At 31.5% G+C, this 17,576-nt stretch overlaps 1 protein-coding gene across 1 annotated transcript in view; it reads right to left on the reverse strand.

Moving 5' to 3' along the window:
* Positions 1-200: 200 nt before the first annotated feature.
* LOC106688315 (glucose dehydrogenase [FAD, quinone]) overlaps positions 201-17,576 on the reverse strand; it is a 27,751-nt gene continuing 10,375 nt past the window's right edge. The window contains exon 2 of the mRNA XM_014432711.2: positions 201-2,704. Within this exon, the coding sequence (XP_014288197.1) occupies positions 850-2,694 (1,845 nt within the window). The 5' untranslated portion in view covers positions 2,695-2,704 and the 3' untranslated portion in view covers positions 201-849. The remainder of the gene's footprint in view (positions 2,705-17,576) is intronic.

Here is a 17,576-nt window from a genome sequence, read left to right on the forward strand (position 1 = left end):
TGTTACTTCTATTTTATTTAATTTTTAATTTAGGAATTATCATATAAAGAAGTGCTTGAGTTATCTGCAAAAATAAGAATTCTTTATCTTTGAACATAAATTTGCTTTTGAGAAATTTTTTCCAATAAATCACCGACTCACTTCCTTTGGATGAATTTGAGGTTTTCAAAAAAGTAAAACCAGTTATGTGACTAGTTTATTTAAAAAATTATATAATTACTCTTTTTTTGTTTAAATATTGATATCACAAATCACAAAACAACAAAATCTGTATCATAAATAATAAATAAAAACTTTCATGTAAAAATAGAAACAAAAATTAAAAAAAAAAAAAAGAAAAGAAACAATTAAACAATTCTATAAGATTTCTTCAAGTCTTGCTATCTTGTATTGGTCATTACGCTGCTTTTAATTGTTATCCATTATTCACGGATCCAACTGTTTTTTAAAGGTAACTTTGCCTCAGACATTTTAGATTTTAACATGCTAGAGCACAAAGGCAGAATCACATATTATCTTGAACACCATAAAAAATCAAATAGATTCATATGATAGTTGGCATTTAGTGAACTATAAGATTAGAAGAGCAAATCCATATTAATAAAAAATAATTTGATTTTTCTAGACTTTTCTCAGAAAATAACTTACTCATGAAGTTTTCACGGTAGCTACAAGAGCCATTGCCACCATTTAAACTCTTCTGATAGAAGTTTATTAATCATTAATAATCAAGGATCTCTTAGAAGCATTTAAATCAACTTTATGCTTCCACTCATCCTAGTATCTTGAGATCATTCACAATATTTTACTCCATAATTGACTTTACTCAACATACCTGAATTATAAAAACTATACATTAATGTAAATTCCCCAATCTTCCTTGATCATATCCGCAGCTTTTTCTCCAATCATGTAGCAGGGTGCCATTGTATGGGGTCCAACAATTGTTGGCATTATAGAAGCGTCAGCAACTCTGAGCCCTGTAATTCCATACACTTTGAGCCTTGGGTCTACCACAGATGTGTAAGGGTCGGGACCCATTCGGCAAGTACCACATTGATGATGAAAATGTATGGTCACAGTTCGTATTGCACACTCCCAGTATTCATCAGAATCAAATTCTAAACTTTCACATCCATATACTGGAACTTTATGAAGCTTTGCTCCAACTCTTTGAAAGGCTTCTGTCTCACCAATTCTCATTGCAATTCTAACTGCTTCTATCAAAATTTTCATGTCTATTGGATCATAGAAAAAATTGTTTTTAATATGTAAGGGATCTCTGGGATCACGACTCATAAGCTTTACTTCACCTCTACTTTTCGGATACATGTATAAAGGTCCTATAGCGAATGCTTCTCTGAATTTTACATTTCCCCAAGTCTTATGGTATACCTCATCTGTAATGTACAAATTTCTTCTTATAAAAGTACCGCCGTCTGACACCAACGAACCTGGAGCGAGTATCAACTCAATGTCAGGAGATGAACCTGCATATGAACTCTTCACAAAAGCCACTGCTTCGGCTCCGTTATCGGCATATATGTTGTTTCCAAATTTGTACCACTGGATGAAATCGATAGGACTTGAGAATAACATCTTGGGAAGAGTTATACTGTCAGTAGTATTTATGAGGAAGATTAAAGCAGGTGTGCTGGGTTGGTCTTGTAAATTTTGACCAACTGGCAGGTCTGCGATGACTGGAATTTTCAATCGTTCTAAATCATCTACCGGCCCAATACCCGATAGCATTAGCAACTGAGGCGAGCCGAAGGCACCAGCTGAGAGAATTACTTCATTGGTTGCTAGCACAGTTTTCTCGACTCCATTTTTCAAATACTTAACACCATATGCCCTTTTTGTTTCCGGTGTAATGAGAACTTTAGTGACGAGTGCTTCTTTTATGACATGTAGATTTGGTCGGGATAAATAAGGGATTAAAAATGCCTGAGCAGCACTATATTTTCTCCCTTTCCTGTGATTAGCATAGGCATGACCGAAACCTGTTACTGTGTATGGGTTGCTGTAGTCTATCATGTCATATCCTAATTCCTGTCCAGCTCGGAGGAACATCTTAGCTAATCTTGTTGAGTAAGGATACGTAACCGGGAGGGGACCGCTTGTAGAGTGAAATTCTGAGTCCATCAATCGACGTATAGAAATATTTTCGCTCTTCAAGAAATAAGGTAGGACTTCTCTATAGGACCAGCCATAGTTCCCTTCGTAGGCCCAGCTATCGTAGTCTTCTGGAAATCCTCTGGTGTGCATAACTGCGTTGATCAGTGTTGCACCTCCTAAAGCATTACCCGCCGGCCAGTAACATCTTTTGCCAACCAACCCCAAGCAAACGCCAGGTTCTCTTTCTGCTTCGTAAACTCTTGATATGGAACTGTTTCTCGTCCTGATAGCCAGGAGAGGTATGTCACTGAATATATTTCCTTCTGGGCCTTTCTCCAACAATAGAACATTCCAATGAGGAATTTCGGAGAGCCGATTTGCAATAACGGAACCTGCTGGTCCAGATCCCACGACAATAAAGTCATACTCAGCATGGTTTGAAGATCTGGTCATAAAATTATTATCTTTGTAAGAAATCCCATAATGCTGGCACAACCTTCGTATTTCATTAATGATTGACCTCTCAGCAATAACAGTTTCGAAAAATAGAAGAACCAAAATGCTAACTGTCTTCATTTAATTTTACCTGCAAAAAATAATAATAAAATGTTTTCAATAGGTATCTAAAAAGTTGCAAAAGAGGCAAGACAAAAGGTTAAGAAGAAAAGAAAACATCATTTGCGGATTACTCAAATACTATATATTTTAAAGTATATTATGTTTTTGGTTTTTGAAAGATAAATAAATTAGTGTTAGAGAAGTGCACCTTAGAAATCTAAACTTTTTCTCGCAACCCTTCCATTTTTTATTTATTCATTTTCTTTTGTGGTTTTTCGTCCTTATATTTACGGTATTATTACCTCTAGGGCGTCTCAACTTGTTCTTCCTCCCTCCCTACCCACCTTTTTTTTCAAGCATTAAAGAAACATTTAAATCATATTACATTTGTTCTCAAACTAAAAAAAAATAGAGAGAGAGAGGAGAAAACAACCATAGTGAGGAGCTCTGCTGCTCAAGACTTTTTAAGACAAGAGCTAACTAAAAATAAAGTTATTTGTTCGGGAGAAATTCATTTTGACGAACTTCTGGGGGAATATTGTTAATTGATAATTTAACTTGAAACTAGTATAAATACAAATTTTAAGTATATAATCTGGAATTGATCAATATTACTATTAGATTGGAGGAAGAGAGTCCGGGTGGCGGTTAGTAAAAGTATAAAAATAGTAAAAGAAAACTATTTATTGTAACAAAAGTTTCCCCCCCACTTTGCAGGGCTTCGTCAGAGCTGATAAGAGTACTGTTCTGTTATCAACTGAGATTTACCACCCCTTCTTCACACGGTCAACTCTCTTCTTCTAATATTTTTTATTAGCTAATGGCTATTATATTCTATTAATATAATTATAACGAAAGTATTTTTGAAAATTTTCACGGAATACTTTGAAAAGATTTGTTTTTATAAAAAACCATAAGTGTTTCTGGAAAAAATTATGATTCATAATATTTTAAAAACACACCATATCCAAAAACTACTTTTAACATTTTCAGTTCAATGCTGCTTACCATTCATTTATCATCCTCTATCCATTCACCATCCTAGTCATGTATCTAGCCTAGAGCACAACTTATCCCTATTTCTCATGTATTAAAAAGGGTCCATTTACTTAAGAATTTGGAATTCCTATCACATCTTAATTCCTAAGAGTACAACACAGACAGGCCAGGAAACTTACTAATTTTATAAGTACATACCATTTTTAAATTTGCATTAAATTTTTTCTTCATACTTTAAATCCATATTAGAAAATTTTAAATGTCAGAGAGAAATCAAAGGCCTTATGAGATCAAAAACTTTATTGCCTTTTCTGTTTTATTAAAATAAAACATAAGACGTTTCATTATGAAGTTTTAGAAATTAAATAAAAATACTACCATTAGGGTAATTTAAGGACATAGTGTGGTCAATTATACCCCATTCCAATGCGTGTCAAGGGCGAGTAAATTCCAGTTTAGAAAGTCATAGATTAACTTGATATCCCCTGTTGGGGGTACGATATCCTTCCAAAGAGAAAAAAGTGATTCTAACTTTTAAAATTAATAAACTAAATCAATTTACAATTTCTTTAGTAATTTATTTATTTTTTCTGCTTTAATTTTCTACGTTTTTACTACACTTAGATGTACCTATGTCCAAAACTGACATACCCAAACTCCCTCTCTTTAGCATATGCTAATTTTATTCTCCTCTCTCACGGTGTATGTCAGCGGTTTCAAATGTGGGTGACGCGATCGCATGCCTGGGGTGCTTCAAGCAAATCAAGAAGGGGAGAGGGTGTGGTGGTAATAAGATTTAAGTTTTACTAAAATTTTGCAGTTTGGTAGTAAAACCCACTTATATAAAATTGCTGTACCATCTTCTTATCTATGCTACATCTACTACATTTAAACCATTTTATTGATTTTGCGTCATTTTTTATTATAAAAGTAAAAGTTTATTTTGTATTCAAATTTAATTTGAATAAGATAAATTAATTTATTTTTCGATTTACCAAACAAAAACTTTAACCACAGCACTAGCCATCTAAATATTATTAGGTTTTGAATAAAATTCACATTGGTTTGGTTAAGCTCGTTTAGCCTTAACCGGGAATCCCTCCAAACCCTACTCCGAGTTTTTCTCTGTATAAGAGAATATAACTTACCTGAACTGACTTGTGGACTACTTTTTTTATCATAAGAAGACTGCATAGATATTTATATCTTCTGCATACATCTAGAATTTTTTAGTCATTACTAGTTGGTATTAAAAAATAATGAATCACTTCCATGGTCACAAACTAAAAATACTACAATTGTTTTCACTTATTAATATACGTGTCATTTAATATAATTGTTATGTATTGAACATAACAGTAATATTACAAATAATAAACAGTTATTATTAATATTTATTTCATGGTGTACCCGGGATAAAAACATTTACACTCCCAATCTTTTTAGCAGGATAGCAGTCAGGTTAGAACAGTGTTACCATTCTCCCCGAGAGCTATAGCACATGCTTTCCTACTACCGATTTTATTGCCCTCCTTAATTATACCATAAAATCTGCTCCATGTTTTTTCTTATCAAATGCATAAAAAAAAACAAAAAAAAAAAAACGAAATTGAAAGTCCACAAAAATATGGTTCCGTTCAAAAATTCACAACTCCGTAAACATGCACCGTTTTAATACGAGCTTCATAAAAATGGCGGATGTTTATTGTTTTACTATGCTCAAAAATTGATTCATCATTTTACCACCATATTTTAAATAGCCTTTAATCTGAATCGTAGACAACCTGGCAAGCTAGTATCTTCCTTCGAATTCGTTCGGCCATCATGTTGTCTCATTTCGTACCAAAAAAAAAACTCTCATACACAAGATTAAATAACATAATTCCAGGCGTTTCGGAATTCAGTTTAACTTACTTTAACTTAATAGATTTCTTATTCACATAAAGCTAATTGTTTAACGACTTATTGTATTTAGGACTGGATTCCAATCCACGATAAAGCCATATAGTGATCATGAGCTATTCAATCGATGAAGCCGATCCCAAATTCGTTCGGGATACTTTCACTTTATCATACACAATGACATTAGCGACACACACGAATTCCATTCAGAGAGCTTTAAAGACAACTCTTCCACAATAGATCACTTTGTCAACTCCTCTTTTATAGTCTAAATGTAGAATCGAGCATGATTTATGTTCTCTGAGTTTTTGTTTAGGATATTAGACTCTATATCCAAGGTACATCACAGTCATTATGATACCGTCCATATAATTTTATTATTAATTTATTACATGAACATCACACCTTGACACTTTCTGCTGCCAAACTTGTGGTGAATATTTTGTAGGATTTCCAAAATAATTGTTCCTTAATAAGCACAAAATAAAATTGAGACACACCACAGGATCTCCTAATTCTATACCTGAATTTATAAAATAAATATATGATGTTTTTGTTTACGAGTTCTAATGGGCAATGTCGAATATGTTGCTGACTGTAAATTTACTATTACAGCGATAACATTTGGATGGTATATTTTTTTTTAAACAAAAGCTGAAGGAATAAAGTTATAATTATTAAAAAGGAGGTGAAGCCCTGGAGTACATCCAGCCGTAAATGCCGAAGAGAAGTCGTAATGGTAGTACAAGAGCCCAAGAGGAGATAAATAACAGTTATTTTACCCCAATTTTTAATTACTTAATTGAAAACTAGTCAAAATTGATGAGTCTGCCAAGTATAGGTAGGAGGAATAAAAAATGGTGGCTATTTCAAAACGTTAAAAACAACTAATTTTTTATGCGGAGCTCTATATCTTTACAACTACCAACAACAACAACAAATCTAAGAGAGCGTCATTTAAAGTAGAGTAAATTTGCTAAAATGTAAACCCTAATGGAGCTTTTACGTTCAATAGTTCTCGACATATAGCTTTTTAAAAAGCAACATTTCATAAAACCGTTGTATGAAACGTACTGAAAGATCAGTAGTTTGTGAATTTATTTTGAAAAATCTATATCTCTAAAACCATTCGACGTACAGATGTCTATTAGCACTCAAATTAAAGCTAGTTTAATGAGCTATAAAGTAGCTTATGACATTTACCTTCGTAGGAATAGTAGTTTTCATGATTTTTGCAAAAATAAATTGATCTATAGTTGTTCGAACAACAAGTTTATGAAAAATTTCATTTCAGAAACCATTGGACGTACAGATGTCTGCCAGCACTCAAATTAATGCTGGTTTAATTTACTATAAAATATTCTATAACTTTTATCTTTGTAGGAGTAGTAGTTTTTATGATATTTGACAAAATGTTAATTTCTATTTGATTGTATAAAATGTTGGATTTTTGAAAAAATATATATCTAGATCCATATAACGCACATATGTCTACCAATACTCAAAATAAAGGAAATTTAACTTATTATAAAACTTCTATAAAAAAAAAAATTGTAGACATTTGTGCGTCGAATGGTTATTGAAATATAGATATATCAAAATATATTCACTAACTACTGATATTTCAGTACATTTTTATGAAATGTTGCTTTTTAAAAGGCTATATCTCGAGAACTATTGATGTAAATAGCTCTATTAGGGCTAATATTTCAGCAAGTTTACTCTTCTTTAAATAATGTTCTTCTAGATTTGCCAGTATTGTTGGTAGTTTTAAGATACAGAGCTCCAAATGAAAAATTAATGTTTTGTTAAGGTTTTTAAACAGCCGCCATTTATTCCCTCTACCTATACTTGGCAGACTCATCAGTTTTTACTAGTAATTATACATAGTTTTCATTAAAGTAATCAAAAATTGGGATGAGATAACTGCCTTTTTTTCTTCCCGGGTCTTGTATTATGACTAGGCTCACAAGAATAGGTCACAGGAGGCTCAATCACTCCTATCTTATCTCAAGACAAACTCTAAATATTGTGACAACAATTTGACAATCATGGTCTTCCTGGAATGCCCATATTTGAAAGCACAGCTAAATAGCTTAGTATTCAACACGGATATTTCAAAACCTCTTAGAGAGGATGATAAAACAATAAAATTAGTTTTCCAGTTTTTAATATCAAAAGGTTTACTGCCACAAATATAAAATTGAACTGACAAAAAAAAAAAATCCATTAATGGCGCTGATGACCAGTGATGTTTTACACCATTAAGCAAAAACAAAGACCTCTGCATGTTAAGCTGAGCTATCTGAGATCAGAGTATTAACACATCAATGAAAATGAATTGCTGCTGAGAGAAATGTAGGAGTCAATATCTCGTATGATACCATGGTGGTTTAAGTTTGCCGGGCATACACCATAACAGCCCATCACAATATTGATTGTAACAATAGTTGGCAAGAGAAAACATAGAAGGCTAAAAAACAAATGCATTAAATAAATGAATATGATTCTTTTTTTTTGTATAAATGTTGATATTAATTTAGTCGATGTTAAGTGAATAATTCTCTATAAATTAAAACTTTTTAAAAATCTGGCTTGATTTCTTGCCCAAAGGTATTGGGAACAATGAAAAATTGTATAGTTCATTTAATAGTTTTATATTTGGGAGAAAATATATTTTATTTTTTATGCAAGTTTCTTGTATTTTATATTAACTTTTGAAGAAATATCTCATTTCTCGAAGACAAGTATAATAATGGCTTGTTACGTCTAGAAAATTTAATATTCTTAGAACATGTAAAACTAAAAACTCATGAATGTTACTGTTACCTATTTTAAAACATCCAGCTACATTGAAAATTAATTTAAAAATGCATTAACTTCGAAACTAAATTTAACTTGTTTCCAAGACTTGAAAATTAAAAACGGCCTAATTCCTACATTGAAAACGACAATTTAAAATGAAAACTTTAATTGTTTAACTTTTTATTTAGAGTGCTACCAATGGGTAGTTTCTCTAAACGTCTGTAACACTCCAATTTAACTTAGATAAGATTTACTAAATGTATTATAATGTACAGTTGTAAATAGCAATAAATAAATATTTTAAAAAAAACACTTTTTATAATTGTGTGTTACAAAAAGAGAACAAAATTTAAAGCTTAGTCTCCCAAAATTTTGATGACAACAATCTCAAGAATGATACCTTCGTCTCAAGCAACCTTCAAGCAGTGAGTGAGAGCGAAGATTGAAACAACACAAGCTAATTTTGTCTAGTTTTACACTTTGCCTTATTCTATTCAGTTAGGTATGAGGCATCGGATTGAAAGGTTACTGAACCTGAAATCATATAATACATATATTGTTCAGATCTAATAAATAATAAGATGCAATTATTACAAAAACTAATAAAAACCACTTATTGCAAATTTTATCTAACTTTTGGAGATGTGAGAACACCATCTAGAAGAATGGTCCCAGATTCTTGTAATTTCCAACTATTTATGCCGATTTCAGGCTTTAATCTTAGCAGAGAAGTGAAAGCGCTTCAGAGGGAAAACATTAATCAAGAAATAGATGCAAAGAGAAGGAAAAGGAAAAGAAAGACCTATTACATATTTTTAATCTAATTCGATGTATATGAGAACCGCAGATACTACATTAATTTTGTACAATCTGTAAGTTTCGTATGTTTTTTTGTATTCTTTTAGAAGCGTCTAAAGGAAACGACATTCGCCAGAAAAATCTTTTGGATATTTCCTGCATGCGATTTTATGGGTATATTTAATCCGTCAATTGTTTGTTTCTTGCTATGAGACCCTCCCTCCCTAGTAGTGTAGGTTTGAGTTGTGACAAAATTTTGTTACAAATTGTGAGAATTTTTGCATCTCCAGCTTTTTTGCAATCCGATATTTGCTGCAATGTTACCATGTCCCCAGATAGAAAATAACTTTGTAAATTCAATTTCTTTTTTTTTTATTATTGCATATTGGGTTTGAATTAATTTTAGAGTGTTCTTCTAAAATGGACAGTCGTAAAAAAATAATAAATTTTTTAGTTTTTGTTTGTTCAACATTAATTTTTTTTACACTTCGTTTGTCATCAATACACTTAAAAGTAGAAATGTTGAGCCTGCTTGGTAAAATGTGGTGCATAAACAAATATTGAAAAGAGATATTGAAAAAGTTTCAATTTTCCCTACAGAAAATGATTTTTTATGACGTAGTTAGATTCATGAATTTGAAATAATTTTTTTATAATAATGTTTTTTTTTTAATCCAGTAAACCCAACCACAAGCCACTATATTTTTACTAATTCAGGGATTTTTAGGTAATATTAAACAATAAGCATTAACTATATCTATGTAACTTCAGAATTTACAAACCGAATATCGTAAAAATATCAGTAAAAAAAACAAATGATTTTCACCCATTTATTGGTACTTCTGAAATTTGTGTTGACAAAAATATATTCATTTAATGGATTATTTATATAATTATTTGTATTTATCTGTTGTTTGTCTATCGTTTGTTTTAATAAGAATTGTTGGATACTTTCGACTAAGGCTGTACACTCTCCAGTTCCTAGTAATTGCGAAACAAGGAAAGTTACACTGTACATTCTACGAAAATTAAACCGGTTTTTAACAAATATACATCATTTCAAAATCAGAAAAGGTAGGATGTTTAATGAACCAGGAAGGAAAACTACATATTTTTGTGAAGCAGGGTAATCTAAGGTGAGGGGGCTGAATCAGGTTTCGGAATGGCGTCCAACGAGACTTCACAGTATTATTTGAATAGAAAGTATTAAATATGAGGTCAAGTAAAATTTCAGAATGATATTATATCGAAAATTTTAATATAGGGGCGATTATTTTTAGATTCTTGCTCATATACATCTAAATTGATATACCTACAAATATGATGAAATAAACACAAGAAAGGAAATCTCAGAAACGTTGATAAAGTTATATTCATTGCTATATTATTCGATGTAGGAACTACTCCGCGAAACATACGAGGTAGGTATACAGACAGTTTATGCTGGATTTATTTAAAGGTAATAAATGCACGACATGTTTTATGAACATTTTTAGAATTCTTATGGGGGACCACATGATTCTTAGATCTGGGCACTTAACTCCGATTAAGTTGTGTAAAATAAATTTTCCCCTTCCTCTTCTAATATTCTCGCAGCCTTTAATATTCATTCCTGTCTCTATACATGCAACTTCTTTCACTTTCAATTTTTTGCCCATCCATGCAATGGCGTAAACAGTGGGAGGATGCACCCTCTTTCTCCGGAATGCATGAAAACAAACGTTTTCAAGACAACTTTAGGTTTGTATTTCGAGTATTTATTAGGTCTGTTAAAGCCAACTCAAATTGATGATGTCTTTTTGTTTAAAAGCCTGAAAAAACAACAAAAAAAACAATCAACATTTATTTGGCTAAGCTAACAATTGAAAACATGAAGTAAAATAAAACAATGAATATAACTAAAAATAAAATTAGCAAAATAAATTATGAATTGAAGAAACCAATTTACAAAAGTAATAAATATAAAATAAATAATACTGAACGGCTCCGATGGGTCAGAGATGAAATGACTCCTGAAGAGAATATTATCCGCTCCGAAAGGTCAGAGACGATGTTTTCAAGTCCAATTCTTCAAGCGTTAGTGGGACCACGTCTATACAGCTGTCTAATAATAATTTAAGCAGACAGGGCCTGGTGACGATATCTGAGCAACTACACATAGACGACTCATCAGCAGCAACTCATATTCAAGTCAAAGGCCAAAAAAACTTAGAAAAGGCCTGGTTTCGGACTGTAATGTCGATTAAAAAACTCAAAATATCCAAACTATCATACACTAAACTATAGACAGGGCTGATTAGAAACTACAATGGCCACTAATTAGCATCATCAACTAACATTAAATGAAGATGGTCGGCCTGTTGCTAGGCGACGGCTTATCAACGAGTTTACAACCCTTAGAAACTGTTTCTGTTACACAAATATAAATAAATATGTTTATTTTCAAATAAGCAAATTCTAATGAAAATGATATAAATAAAAATAAATGTAACTAAATTGAACACTACAACTAATTACAAAATAATTAAATTTTAATTATTATACATAGCGTCAACTTTGAGTTAATTTTGAGCAATACTTGCCTGCTCATTAATTTCTTCCCATCCATTCTTAAAAAAAAAATCTGTCTATGCTCCTGCATTCAAAGCACTCCATTTCTCGTTTTTCTTTTGTCTTTAAAACTGTTTCACATAATTTCAACGCGAAAATTTATCTCTTACCCATTGCACAAGCCTTCGGTCTTTGACAGAATTCGATGAAAATTTGTGGTACCATCAATAAATATCCCTATCATAAATATTTTAAAATAATATATCGAGAGCCCAGTCCAAAATAATGTGACAGATTAGAAGAATATTTTTGGTTGTTCTGCCAACAAAATTTTACAGGACAACAAACTTGTCCTATGTTGCAAAAAAAATTTTAATTGCTTGTTAGAAAAATGATTAAATTTTCATCAAGACTATACAGGTTTAGATAGTAAACGTCCTTAAAAATAAGCTATTGAAGTATTTCAAGTCTACAAGTTCGGAAGTTCATTTTATCCAAGAAAAAGCTAAAAATGAAAGAAATTATAAAAAAAAAAAATTTTAAAAGTAGAAAATAATTGCTAAAATTCGCTAATGCCCTAATTGAACTCCTTACCTTTAATATTTATTTTCTGAGATACAATTTTTCAGAAGAAACTTATTTTTTTTTATCAAATAATGAGAAATCGACATTCTGGGAATCTATTTTGACACCCATCATGGAAATTGGTAAAACTATACTTACTGAATAAATAAACAACAATTACGAAAATAATCAGAATATGCAACTTCATAGTTCATTTACTAGGCTTAAATCTTAGCCCTTAAAGCGGTTTATGCTCAATAATCGCTGATATTTGGTATGTTTATAGGTTTTTCAACCCTCAACAATTTTCAGTGGTCCACGCCCTTAAAACTGCCAAAAAAACGAATAGCACATTTTCCAAAATAGAGTAAATTCGCTCAAATTAGAATCCTCATAAGGTATTTATGTTCAATAGTTCCCGAGAAACAGTTTTTAAAAAGCAACATTTACCGCAGGTAATTCCGCGGGACGCAGACAATATAGACTTATAAAAATTTTAAAAAATATATACCGTTAGACCTTACCTATATCTTAAACCTACCTATATCCTATACTACCTATCGATTAACTTAGCAAGCCGCTGAATTAGCTTTCCCGTGTTAACATTTAAGACTGATTAATCAAGCGCTATATAGGATGTGAAATCTTCATTGAGCCATAGAAATATTATCTCGGCGCTGCTTTTGATCTGGGTCAAAGACCACGGCATGAATGGAGACAGCAAATAGCTTTATCTCACCATCTTAATTTATTGTTCTAGCTCGTCACATTTCTCTAACGTAAAGGCCTATTTACGATTAAGCCTGAAGAATACTGCTCAATACTGCAAGTATTTAGCGGATGTTTCCTCTACTGTTTATTTATTTATATAATATTATATTCAAAAATACCAATAATTCCTATAAAATGTTCTATAAGAATTTTTCGAAAATTTCTAATGAAATTGTTTACAATGTTTTAAATGCTTTTATTATAACAACAATTATTTCATGACGAATATTAAGTTTTGTTCTGAAAAAAAGGACGTAAAGAAAACCAGATGATTAAGAAAGATTCTGCTACAAACTTTTAAAAAATTGAAGAATATGCCGTAAAACAAGTTGGATTGTGCCATGTGGAGCGAAAATAGTCCAGAATTGTTCAATTTGATTGCCAATAAAAAGTTTAGGACTTCAATTTTTTTGGAAAATTCGAACCATTTTCGTTTCATTTAATTAGAAACTACAATAGTTTTTTTGTTTTTTTTATATATAATCAAAGAGAAAAATATTGAAAAAATAAAATATTAAAAATAAATATAAACTTGGACGAGGGTGTTGTGGAGAAGTAGCACCTTTACCTAGGGTTGATCTAAGTGATTGGTCTTCCTCCAATCTACGGGAACAGACAGCTGACGATAAACGAAACCTCTTCCCAAGAGCGTCCATGAGCGACTTAAGTCGCACTCTCCCCGAGGTGGCCTTGATTTTGCCAAACACGGCAGATCTTGACCGAGTGGTCATAAAAAATATCCCTGGTGATGGGTGGATAGCAGCTTCACCAGTAACGGCGTGAGGCTGAAGGTACTAAGCATGGGACGTGCTTATGAGCAGACATCTATTGGCGGAGTTCGAGACCAGCTGTAGAACTGCTACAGGGCCTCGTCCTTCAAAGACACCTGGAGCTGGAGAAGTTCAACCGCAAGGTGCAAATAGTACATCGCTCACATGAAGCAGATATAAAGTAGTACTCCACGCACTTACTTCTCATTCCGGCTAAATCTGTACGAAGTGACATAATTTTAATCCCTGACCTGGTGATCTATGGGAAGAAAGTAGAAGAAGAAACATTAACCAACTCCATTTTATTTTTTAATTCATTTAATCAAATATTAAATTTGTTTCCATGCCAAAAGATTTTTATAAAATAGCAACTGAGTAGTTCAGGAACAAAACAACCCCCAATTTTCTAATATTTTTTTCCATTATTGAGTAATATTACATTCTGTCATATTCACTGAGACATTAGTGATAAGTAGAAAAGAAAAACACAAAAGTAACAAGATTAATTTAAATCAAAGTTAAATAAAATCATAAATGCAAATCATTATGTACGTAAATATTTAAAGTCAGTCTGGTGAATTCAGAACTAAGCTTGGAGGAAAAAGCAAAACTATCAAAGGTCACAACGCTTTTCTCTTGACCACTCATTTTGAAAGCTAGTGGAAACTGAGCGAGAGCACTAGCCGCAGACGCTCAGGATTTAAAAAAAAACTATTGATAACACGGTAACAAATTTTCACTCTTCTATTATATTTTATACTAAAGGTTATGTATGATCATGCTTATTTCTCAGTATGACATTGCTGGTTTTCATCGAAATAAATCACATCACTAAACAGAGAACAAAAAGTTCATTAATATCATATCCGTTATATTTCATCAAAAGGTGAGCTTTTTTTAATTCTACTCTACTTAATCAATGACTGAAATATTATTCACTTTTTATTTAGCATTTTTTATAATTAGACCTAAATGACAGATGGTACTTAAAAGAATGGAGAAAAAACTTTATATTTTGTGGCTTATTAAAATTATATAAAAATATGAAATAAAGATAAAATATATATTATATGTTGGAAACGTGCATGTATCATCATGGCACAGTTCTTACTCAAAAGTGGTCTTCACCACGTTTTTTTTTTTAATTTTAGTCACTTTCTCAATGTTACTTGATTCAACTAAGTTAATTGTCCTCTTCCCGTTTTGATTAAATATTTCAAAAGTGACATAGGACCGCTGCTAAATCGGGGTTTTAGTGTGGCGGGTCGGCGAGAAGGATTGCCTTCTAATATTTTTTGTTTTATCATCTCTCCTTGTGAGATTGTGTTATGTACTACATTGAACAATACTCGCCGTAAGTTGGGATAGTATAATTTTACAGTAATGCCAATATTTACTTTGTCCAGTCATTTTTATAGATAAATAGTCTATATCAGACCCAAAGATCTACCTTAATATTCTTTTACTTGTTTATTGATTTTTTTAAATATCTTTATTAAAATTTAGAATTTTAAATTTTATAATACATTCAGTAAATTTGATCTTAATTAAAATGGAGTTTTACAGGCGTGAAGAGCAACTACCCATTGGTAGCACTCTAATGACATTTTACACGAGCAGGTCTCGTGGCCATATTTTTTTCAGGCGCCTCGGAGGATTGTGGAGGATGCAAGGTTAGAAACTAGGGGGTTTTAGTGGTTTGGAAGTTTATAATGGAAGGAGTGATATCTGGTTCGGGCTAGATCGGTTACATAGGAAACATTAAGATCTTTATGTATGATTTTATTTGTGACAAAGTAAGGAGCATTGAGGATTTTACGAAGGATTTTGGATTGTAAGGATTGAGAGGAATTCGAAGGTTTAATGGAGCCCCAAAGCTCAACCATATGTCCAGATTGCCCTTTTTACAGTCATGTAGATCAGTCTTTTTGTAATGAGTTGGAAGTTTAGACCGTCTGTCTAGTAAGTGCTGGAAAAGTCGAAATCGACGAGCAGTTTCAATTCTTTTCAGTCTTGTGTGAGGATTCCAGGTTAATCGTTTGTCCAGATGTAGTCCAAGGTAGCGGATCTATTCGACACGGAAAAGAGTAAATATTTAAATTCAATTAATTAATTTTTATTTTTTTTAATTTCTGTCAAACTTCAAATTATTTCTAATAATAAACTAGAAATTTGGCCGACAGTTTGTATATACTTAAGATGTTGATATGAGTTTTTATGGATTGAACTAACGCAATTAAGGGCTCATTCACCCTCATTCAAGAAATACTGAATTCTTTAAACCAAGATAAATTAGAGATCTCTACGTGAACTTAATAATTGGACGTTTTACCATTTATTTTAATATTTTATAATACCGGCTAACTGCAAGGAATAGAGTAATAAGAATTAAAGAAATAGACTGACAGTTATCTCTGAAAAATCCGTTACTAACTTCCTTCTGTTGTGCACGCTTAATAACCTTCATAACTACTGAGGAAACCGTAACTAAAGAGTTGCGTTAATTCTTTGTAAACTGCGCTAACCTCATAACAAGAAGTGAAAACAAATGTTCGCTTTCTATTACTAATTAGTCTCAGAAATAACAAAGAAAATTACTTAAAACTAATTGTGACCTCATCGAATACTCGTCTACTACACCTGTATGTCCTTGATCTCATTAGTAAAGTGAAATTCTGCCGAAGAGGCATTTTTTTTAAAGAACCACCTGAAGTTTAATGTCGATAAAGTAAAGCTGAAGATAAAAATAAAATATGAATAACTAAATTGTGTCGAATCTATAAAATTATCATTGAGATTCTAAAACAAAGCCTTAAGTCTCTCAATTGGATAATTCGTAAACTTTTTGTTAATTATGGCATGTTCATGTCCGAAGCTTAAAGAAATTGACTTCCTATATATTTGTAGAAACATTTACCTCAGATGGACTAGAAACACAGGCTGGGTTCGTCACCCTGTAGACGAATACTCTGGACTTTATAATTTGCAACATGTGGAAGTAAAGAAAAAGTCCTATTCGCTATTATAACTTGAAGAACATTACCGTACACATAAGCCGTTAATATGGCAAGTTACTAAGTATTACTTTATTTTCGAAAATTCTATGGCAATGTCCTATCTTCTGATAATAATGTGATAATACTTTTTATGCCGTATTTTATGCACAAATAAAAGGTGTTTCTACTTTATCGAATACCATTGAATGATGAAGGTACATTTATGGGGGATTCTATGAAAGTAGAGAAATTTTAATGTTTAAATTAGCGAAAAATTCATCATACAAACTCAGTTTTTTTAGAATTTTAAAACTTATTCAAACGAGGGTGAGAGAAAGCATGAATGGGAAAGAGATGTTTTCGTAAAATGTCTAAAGTATTTTAAATTAATTTATTTAAATGAATAAAAAAAAAAAAATAAACAACGTTTAAAGTTGAAATTTTGTTTTGAAATAACTTTAATATTATTTTATAAAGAAGGATAAAGAAATAGTCAATATAATTTCTGATTTAGAAAATATTTTTGAAAGTATAGATGCACCTGATCATCATATCAATGCTACAAGGAATAATATGTGTACAATTATACATAATTACATTAATAATAGAGATAATAATAATACTAATAATAAAAAAATGATATCCAATTTGAATAAACAGATTAATAAAGACCTTAAGATGTTCAATAATTTCATGAAAGAAAATAAGGATTTAATAGTAATAAAAACTGACAAAACTAAAAAAA

The sequence above is a fragment of the Halyomorpha halys genome, unplaced genomic scaffold (genome assembly GCF_000696795.3).
Source record: "Halyomorpha halys isolate HHAL.00 unplaced genomic scaffold, Hhal_1.1 Scaffold1102.1, whole genome shotgun sequence".
NCBI classification, from domain to species: domain Eukaryota; kingdom Metazoa; phylum Arthropoda; class Insecta; order Hemiptera; family Pentatomidae; genus Halyomorpha; species Halyomorpha halys.